General features: G+C 44.8%; 1 protein-coding gene across 6 annotated transcripts in view; it reads left to right on the forward strand.

Annotated features, from left to right (window-relative positions):
* LOC109904052 (steroid hormone receptor ERR2) overlaps nucleotides 1–5,662 on the forward strand; it is a 70,628-nt gene extending 64,966 nt beyond the window's left edge. For all 6 annotated transcript variants that reach the window (XM_031788181.1, XM_031788180.1, XM_031788178.1 and 3 more), the window contains one exon: nucleotides 2,418–5,662. In XM_031788181.1, coding sequence (XP_031644041.1) covers nucleotides 2,418–2,662 — 245 coding nt within the window. In that variant the 3' untranslated portion in view covers nucleotides 2,663–5,662. The remainder of the gene's footprint in view (nucleotides 1–2,417) is intronic.
* The last annotated feature ends 4,338 nt before the right edge of the window (nucleotides 5,663–10,000 follow it).

Consider the following 10,000-nt stretch of genomic DNA (forward strand, 5'->3'; position numbering starts at 1 on the left):
CACTGTAATTAAAATGCATTTAATTGCTAATAATTTGTCAGTGCATTGACTTGTCTATATTTCCTAATATCCTGTTTATCACTGACTGATCCTGTTTGACACAAACAGGAGATACAGTAGTCAGTTAGCTCTCTGAGTTCCTGGTGATTTTCCCTTTTGTTCATCTATTCTGCTCCCCCCCCCCCCCATTCACGACCTACTTCCTTTTACCGCTGTGGATTGGAAAGCGTCAGGGTGAGAAATGTCTCAAGGTCTTGGGCTTACAGTTGTTCCAGTCAATGAATTTAGGATGAAGTCTGAAATCTGTTTGCCTTTTATTGTCCCGTGTGGTGAAATATGCACCACCAAGGTGAGATGAGTCAGGCGACCAATGACACGCTGTCTCACGAGTACCAGACACTGGTTAACCACTGAGATAACCACAACCCCAGTCTATCCCTGAGAGAGAGAGAGAGAGAGAGAGAGAGAGAGAGAGAGGGGTGAGGCAAAGAGAGAGTGGGAGGCAGAGAGGGAGAGAGAGAGGGGGGGTGAGGCAAAGAGAGAGTGGGAGGCAGAGAGGGAGAGAGAGAGAGAGAGGTGAGGCAAAGAGAGAGTGGGAGGCAGAGAGAGAGAGAGAGAGAGGGGTGAGGCAGAGAGGGAGAGAGAGAGGGGTGAGACAAAGAGAGGGTGGGAGGCAGAGAGAGAGAGAGGGGTGAGGCAAAGAGAGAGGGGTGAGGCAGAGAGGGAGAGAGAGAGAGGGGTGAGGCAAAGAGAGAGGGGTGAGGCAAAGAGAGAGTGGGAGGCAGAGAGGGAGAGAGAGAGAGGGTTGAGGCAAAGACAGAGGGGTGAGGCAAAGAGAGAGGGGTGAGGCAAAGAGAGAGTGGGAGGCAGAGAGAGAGGGGTGAGGCAGAGAGGGAGAGAGAGAGAGGGGTGAGGCAAAGAGAGAGGAGTGAGGCAAAGAGAGAGTGGGAGGCAGAGAGGGAAAGAGAGAGAGGGGTGAGGCAAAGAGAGAGGGGTGAGGCAAAGAGAGAGGGGTGAGGCAAAGAGAGAGTGGGAGGCAGAGAGTGAGAGAGAGAGAGAGAGAGAGGGGTGAGGCAAACAGAGAGGGGTGAGGCAAAGAGAGAGTGGGAGGCAGAGAGGGAGAGAAAGAGAGGGGGGTGAGGCAAAGAGAGAGAGGGGGGTGAGGCAAAGAGAGAGGGGTGAGGCAGAGAGAGAGAGAGAGAGAGAGAGAGAGAGGGGTGAGGCAAAGAGAGAGGGGTGAGGGAGAGAGAGAGAGGGGTGAGGCAAAGAGAGAGTGGGACGCAGAGAGGGAGAGAGAGAGAAATTAAAAGTGTTGAAACATTCTACACATGCAGTAAAAGTAGTCGTGAACAATGCAGTACACCACGGCACACCAGAGAGAGAGAGAGTGACTGCAATGAGTCAGAGAGAGAACCCGCCTCTGAGACTGAAAGAAGGTCAGGGAGAGAACCCACCTCTGAGACTGAAAGAAGGTCAGGGAGAGAACCCACCTCTGAGACTGAAAGAAGGTCAGGGAGAGAACCCGCCTCTGAGACTGAAAAAAGGTCAGGGAGAGAACCCACCTCTGAGACTGAAAGAAGGTCAGGGAGGATGTGCGCTACAGAGTCCATATGAGACACACGGTGGTTGTTGTTGATTCAGTTTCACTGTTACAGTAGGCCTACATACATACATTTAGTTACACAGGTTGGATCAGAATTGATAGAATACATTTTGTATGGTAATCAATCAGTCAAAATATGGTTTCCAGCTAGCTTAAGCACTGACAGTCCTATGATAATGTAATCAAATGTACAATAGTATATACTTTCATTCCACTCATTATTTGATCTAGATGTTTCTGTGGGAGAGGAGGGAGGAAATTAATCAAAATGTGAAGGAAGTAACATTTCTTTACTGAAGCTAGTTTACACCGTCCAATTCCCAGAGTGTTTATAAGAAAACAGTCTATTCCGGAGCTGTCCTTTGGAACAGTGAGGTGTTTAATGTGTGATCATTCACTGGGGTTTGGGTGCTATTCATTCCATTGCGTGCTCCAGGAATCAGCAGGATTACATTGATTTTCAGTCTCATTGGTCAAAGGCCTTATGAAAATCAAACCCAGGGCGCCAGGCAAAAAAAAGACATTAAGCTTTGTGTTTTTCTTTACATTCTGTTGTTTATCTTGTCACAGTGTTAATGATGCTGATTACGTGTCCCATAGCTGACTCCACTGAGAGATCAGTAGTCCCAGCCCAGCCATGTTTTACTTTAGTAAAAATACAGTTGAGATGATGTGTTACTGTTTACAGAACAATTTTACATTTCAATATATCGAGCAATGGTTTGTGTTGTCATTATATCTCTGAAGATATTAACATAAGACTCATGTTGAAGAGCCCTCTCTCACTGACCCTGTCCCTCCCTCTCCTCTCCAGACTCCATGCATATAGAGGACGTGGAGGCGGTGCAGAAGCTCCAGGATGCGCTCCACGAGGCTCTTCAGGACTACGAAAGCAGCCAACACCAGGAGGACCCCCGGCGGGCAGGCAAGCTGCTCATGACCCTGCCCCTGCTGCGCCAGACCGCCACCAAGGCCGTGCAGCACTTTTACAGCATCAAAGTGCAGGGCAAGGTGCCCATGCACAAACTCTTCCTGGAGATGCTGGAGGCCAAGGTCTGATGGAGGAGCAGGTGCCCCCTGTGAAGGCGATGGGGACAGGGCAATGCAGACAGAGAGACATGGACAGGAGAGGGACACCCTGCTGACTGAGACAGGAGACAGACTGACCTCTCTTGTTCTCCACCCCCTCGGGCCCCAGACATTAAAACAAATAAAAAATAAAGAAGAACAAATGCAAAACTTGGTTATAAGTATAAATATAAAATGATGCAGATTAATTTAAAATATATAAGAAATACTATGTACAGTAATAATTTTGTTTTGTTTATGGTCTGTGGTCATACTGTATGTGAAGGATCTCCCCCTCTCTCTATATCTTCAGAAGGAATAATTGCAGGCTCTTAATTAACATGGTTTCTAGTCAGAACCTCAAGACATCTCCAAATGTGTTCTGATGACAACACACATGGCAACCACTATGAACAGCCTCACTTGTCAGACAGTTATTTCACCTCCTGGACTTGACCAGGACATGTATATATTTATTAATAATGGAAAACTGAGTGTACAGTTAATTCTGGTGAACCCAACGGCCATTTTCTCTCATTCTTTTTCTTGGGGAAAAAAAAGAAAGAAAGAAAGAATAAAAACTGTTACCTAAATGTGAGCTCTATTGATCTAAATGCCCTTGAATATACCTCTTCAGAGCAGTGAGCCGTGTGATATGGGTCTGTCTCAGACAGGAAGAAGACAAACTGGTCACATGACATGTTTAACCAAACTAGCGTAGGCAGGTAGTCAGTCGTCTTATTCTGTAGTAACTCAGCAATAAAGGGAGCCGTGCCGTGGCCAAGCCATGTTAAACCTCCACTACCCTCTCCTTCACAATGCTGCTGGCTATCTGTCTGTCTGTCACTATAAGACCCATGTGTGTGTGAGTGTGTGTCCTGGCAATGTAGATGTTTCTCCTCTGCAGATGTAGTTGGTGCTCTATCTCAAACCCCACATTTGGTCATTGTTCAAGCCGATGGAAATTGCCTCTTGGCAACTGAGCGAATGACCTGATTTGGGCAGGGTGAAAGATGATGAGTGGGTTTGGGGCGGAGGTATCAAAGGATTTATGCTGAGTGGCAGAAGTCCAGGAGATTCCATGTTCAAACAATCAGAGGCCCATATGTCAAACGCTCTATTTAGGGTCCTTTAAGCCCATGGCAGAATCCTCCCACACACAGGGCGCAAGGTACCCAGCATCTGCTATCACCATTTTAGAAGCTGCCGGTCTTTTTATAGCTGGGGCTGCCTTTGTGGATCTCCATCCAAACGGAGGTGAATGGCAGGTGCAATGCAGTGATGTGTTGGTAGCTAGAGCTTCACACTGACTGGGGGTATTTTTAACCCATATTGCTGTAGCTGTCTGCCTGCTCTCTGCTGTGCTGCTCTGCCTCCCTCCAGGAGTACAGTAGACACGTGGAGCGCTGCTTGACTCCATGTTCACACAGTAGCTGTGGTCTAACACCTCCCAATAGGCCAGGAGACAGACAGGCATTCTTAAAGACAGCAATTCACCCCCCCCCTCCCCCAAGGTGCTCCTCTTGTGAGAAGCCATGCAGACTACAAAGTGTCAGCACGTTTCAAAGGGTAGCACCAGTCCCACAGTGTGTCAATACAAGGTGTGATCTCTGGTGGGAAAGTGAGTAGAGGGGCTCCATTCTCTCTGTGTGTAGGCAGGTTGTCCTCCATTGTGTATGCTGGGACCTGTAGTTCAGTACTGTAGACTCATGCTGCTCTTTGTTCTCAAAGGGAGAGAATGTGGTGGGAGGTGGATGATTATAGTACTGATGTGATTTATGTGAAGTGATAAATTGTGGTACCGTCACAATATGATACTGTGATCAAATGAATCCCTGACATTGCAGACGGGATGGTCGCCACTCTGCTTGTAATATCATTGGCCAGTGTTAATCCAGCAGCACCCTCTTTTACTGCAGCCTGATTGGCCACTTAATGGAGGTTGACTACACACCCCAGCACCTAATCATCCAACTTGAACTAGCCGCTGTCTACTTAACAGGCTCCACTTTAGAGGGGGACAATGTAACGTGAGTTATTTTACTGTTGTGCAATACAAGGACCAATTCTGACTGAAACCATGCTGAAAGCATGCTGAAAACATGCTGAAAGCATGCTTTTACTAAGATTTGGGACAATTTGATTATCTTTTCAATATTACTCAAAATACCTCTAATCAAAAATAAATATCACAACTATATTTTCTTTGCTCGGCTGTAAAATACAAGTGTTTTAATGGACAAGTACAGATTACACACATCAAACAGTTTAGCCTAAAAACGTTTTGTAACGATGCAAAATTCACACCCAACACGATGCAACGTAAACTCCAGGCACTTCCTCTCAATGCTTCACGTCTTACATTCAAACCCTGGTTCTATATAATGTGTATATATCTGAATGTCAATAGTTACTGGACAGTAGCCTATACAGTAGGTTGCCGAGTTACAACAGTTGAAAATAAAGTACGGTATGCAGCGTCCTGCTGACTACTACCTCATCACTATTGTCGATACTTTTGATTTCAAGACTTACTCTTCATCATCATCATCAAGACTGTATTGAAACATACCTGAGCCGTCCATGTTTCTATCAAAGATTTATTGTCTAGAAATGCTCCTGCCAAGATATTTGTAATTGTAGTCACCAGTTGTCTCTTACCATCTATATATCTGTTTGTAAAGGTACAGCATGCTTAAAGTTGACCACATGAGTTGGCCATTAATGGGTGTGACACCGATTTTGGTTATGAAGCGGGTACATGTTTTTATTAACATCAGTGTGTCAGAATTGGTCCCTTGATGATAAAATTGCAGTAAGGAACAGGTACTTTAAATTATTTCCTGCTCCTACATATAAATATTTATGGTGTGAATTATATCATTTGGCAACAGTGTACATTGTTATCTCAGATTGTTAAATCATCAATATCTGTGTAACTTTTATGTTTTGATTTCCTAAAAGGAACAAATAATTAAATAACTCCCAGAAGTCTGTGATTCATTTCTTATTCCACTACACTGGTGATTATGTTGTGATGTTAAAAGATCCCAAGCAAACCTCCAGAGTGGCGCAGCGGTCTAAGGCACTGCATCTCAGTGCAAGAGGCATCACTACAGCCCCGGGATTGAATCCAGGCTGTATCTCATCCGGCTGTAATTTGGAGTCCCATAGGGCGGCGCAAAATTGGCCAAGTGTCGCCCGGGTTTGGCCGGGGCAGGCCGTCGTTGAAATAAGAATTTGTTCTTAACTGACTTGCCTAGTTAAATAAAGGTAAAAATATATATATCATAATAATCACATAGTAGTATTGAGAAATAGTGCATTTATAAAGTCACATTTGTGAAGATGAGGGCTCATCTTTATTAATAATATCATTAGACTCAGAAAGAGGATCAGACATACATTTATTTCTATGTATCAACCATGTGCTGTATGACATTTGGCCTTCATCCATGTTTTACTCTGTCACGTCTAGGCTACTTACTCATTCAGTTTGTAACCTTAACCCTAACTCCATCCTCCCCTCAGTGTATTTACCCCATCTGCAGAGACACTAGCATGCTGCTCGTCCACAGGGTTTACAGACACTCGGATTGTGATTGACTTAATGCTGTGAGTTGAAGAGCGTGAGAGCAGAGAGCAGCAGTCCCAGCAGACACCGGACAGGCCACCGGCGACGGGCAGATGAGCTAACAGCCCCAGCCTCCACTGAGCCAGACCAGGAGCTGTGGATGTGAACCATAGAAAATGCATCCGTCACAGAAAACTGGCAGACACGCTAGCACTACTGGGGGGGGGGGGGGGGCTGGAATGGGAGGCGGGGTGGTGGAGGGGAGGGGAGATGGATCCATCATTTCAGGAAGCAGAGATTCCTGGGACTTGAGTATTCCCTGCTCTATATAATTATAAGAGGCAATTTCCTTTTTTGAAATAATGTCTCGCTAACCAATTAATTGTAATAATCCTCCATGTTGAAACTACAGTGTTAGAAGACACCAGACAGTGCCGGTTGTGATGGTGGCTTTAGGTTCACTGAAGGAAGAATGGAAAGAAAAGAAGGGGGTGTATTCTCTCTGTTGCCATGGGGTCTGGTAGCTCCTACACATACTGTGTACATATCTGAGATGTAATGGGTACATTAAGAGTAATGGTATTTTCATGCTACATGAGGATCCTCCAGGCTCTCCAGATATCCCAAGCTGTACGGTTCCCTCTCAACTGATAACAGTCAGCTTTACATCCAGCCAGCCATTGACAAGTAAAAACACCTTTCATTAGGTCTACCACGCATCTCATCAGAATGCAATCTCCATCGCAGGTGTATGACGGCTGTGTATTGCTTAAGTGTGTTTCATTATTCATTACAATACTGATGATGGGGAGGGAAAGGATTACACGTCAGTGTGAGTGATTGGATTTGAACAGACCTGCTGCACACACTTTGCATCAACCAAAGGCTCAAATTACACTTAGGATGAAAACGGAGCACGCAAATACCCAGGAGAACTTGTGGCACAGATATAGAGCATGGGCCACCATCTCTCGCTCTCTCTCTCCCTCACTTCCTCTCCCCTCCTCCCTCTCTCTCTTTATCTCTCTCCCTCTTTCTTTCACTCTCTCAGTCTCCCCTCACCCTGTCTAATTTTCTTTATTCCTCTCGCTTCCTCTTCCTCTTAATATGAGTCCTCAGCTGCTCTGTACGATACGGTTGATCTTACTGTCAGACTGGTTTTTGTGTGTTTATTTATTGCTCCATTTGTGATAACAGGAGTGGGACATATTTCACAACCTGAGGGTATTAGTGTCTCCGACAGCACAATGTACAGAGAACTGTTACGTCACTGCAAAATGTACCTCGTAAAGTAGGGTCAACTACTGTAGTATTGTGTTAAATATAGCGTCCTCTTTTCAGGGAAAAAGCTCACCATCAAGATTGACCAGTCCTGGTCCACTAGATCCCCGTGCCGTTTTGGTCTGGCATGGCTCCATCCACTGTGCCTGAATAAACACTTGCTCTACCATCACCCATGTGTAGCCCAATATGCTGTACACATGCTGTACAGAGCCCCTCAGGTGTACCTTGTATCTGATTCATCTCATATACTGCAGTGGAATACATAAAATAATATCTAACCTAAAAAATATACAATTTTCTCGTTGTCAAGATTTTGGTGAATCGCTCATTTTGGTGAATCGCTATACCTGTTACTCAAGCATAAGACGATCCACGAAGCCAACACCTCTGGCCCTCCTTTGGACTCTGTGTGGCTAATCAATAGCCTCTAACTGCCTAGCAGGCAGACTGGGCTACAGCCCGTCTGAGATTTCCTCCACTCTCTGTCCATCTTCACTGTTTTAAGTGCATTTATCAGGTTACACATCTACTCTGCTCTCCATTTAATGCACGGGAAGCAGGGGGGTCAAGCTGTTGTGCATACCTCATGTCCCTCAATGAACCAGCATCCAGGACTGTGTTCCTGAATATCCACTCAGGTGTCACAGACAAACACACACACACATACACACACACACAGATGCATACACACACACACACACACGCATAGTCCCACACACACAGAGACGGTGTGCGTGTGACTACACTCACTTGAAAACATAGCCCATTCTGGAGCCTGTATTTCAAAAGTGCCACACCAGTCGAGTGCATCCTGTGAGCTGATATGGTTTCTGGATAGAGCGTTCACTGAGGTCATTCACACCAATTGGAGAGAGCTGCCTGAATGGCCCTGTCATTTGAGCTGATCAATACCACAGAAATGAAGTGATCCCTAAAAATCCCCTGAGCAATGGTCCTCGGGGAGCAGACAGAGGGGGAAACAGGCCTCATAAGAGAGAAGCAGGCTACCACACATGTCCATATAACAGGGACTCCACTGGCCCACTAAAACGGAAGTGCACAGCACAAAATCACTGCATAAAAATGCACCTTTTATTATTTATTATCTAAAACAATAACAATTGAGGCGCAAACACACATACACACGCACACACACACAAACACACACCAGATAACCCCACCTGAAGTGTTGATCTTTCCTTTGAGATTTATATGGCTGGCTGCATCTTTATTTGTGTGGTTCAATGGTGCTGTGGGGGAGTAGAAATATCCCTGCTATCTGTGTAGTCTATCTGCTACTGCCAAAGCAAAGCTCTGCTGTGTGGTGGGCCTTCTCCTCCTTCTGTTCTATTTTATTGCCTCTGCCATGTATTCACACGTTCTTATGGGCTTTTCCAATTTAGCCACTGGTTTGGAAATAATGATGGTAGATAAGGAGATCAGATAAACATGAATCAGTCCATCAAATGGAGAAAAACTCAGTTACATAGAGTGTGTGCTCACTTCACAGGAATTGAACACAATCACCCTGGCATTAAAGACCACTACTGTAAATGTGTACACTTACAGCTAGATAAAGACATTAGTTTGATGAATGTGTGCAAGCACACTTGAGCATATTACGTGCTAATTGTAGTATAGTATTGTCATTCGTGTTTTCCTTGTAATACAATATTTTTAACAATATTTTTTATCTCTTCCATTGTATTTTCAGATGAAAATGAATTATAATATTTTCACCATTACCCAAAACCAAAATTAAACATGTCTTCATATTTTTGGGTTTGTTTAAATGAAATATCGTACTCAATTACATGATTTGTGTATAGACCCTATATATAAACACATTTTAATTAGAAATTAGAACCAAACATTACTCAGCAAGATCTTTGCATTGTTCTCATATATTTATTTTTGAGATATACAGAATATCACCTGCTCATGCATGTGTTTGTTGTGACCATATGACTCTCTCAGTGGCAGTTGTGGGGGTTTTAGTTTCTTCAGTTTCAGTGGGACTTGCAGGCAGAGTTCAGCCTCCCTCAGAGCCCCAGCCAGAGAGTAAAATGGTTAGGAGTAAATTACAGGGAGAAGCCAGGGATGAACGTGACCTTCTCTGCATGTCAACCAAAGGTTAGAAATCTCCCCTGGCCTTAAAGGAAAGGCACTTGTATGCCATAATGGAGGAGGCCCCTGCTTATTCTGGCGAACAGGGAGAGACCAGGTCCAATCCCAGGAGAATAGCCCTGGCTGCTGTGGAATTCTTTCTGCAAACACACATACATACTCTCTATCCTCCCTTTCCCTTAACCCGCTCAGTCTCATTCTCTCTGGTCCCCCTCCCCTCTTCCCAATGCCTTTTTGTTTCTGATATCAAACAAAACATTTGAAGGCGTTTTTAGCTAAATAAAAGTACTGTGTGCTGCTGCTCAGATTTCCTTTGTGTACAAAAAGGAGGGTGAAAATATTGC

The sequence above is a fragment of the Oncorhynchus kisutch genome, linkage group LG14, assembly GCF_002021735.2.
Source record: "Oncorhynchus kisutch isolate 150728-3 linkage group LG14, Okis_V2, whole genome shotgun sequence".
NCBI classification, from domain to species: domain Eukaryota; kingdom Metazoa; phylum Chordata; class Actinopteri; order Salmoniformes; family Salmonidae; genus Oncorhynchus; species Oncorhynchus kisutch.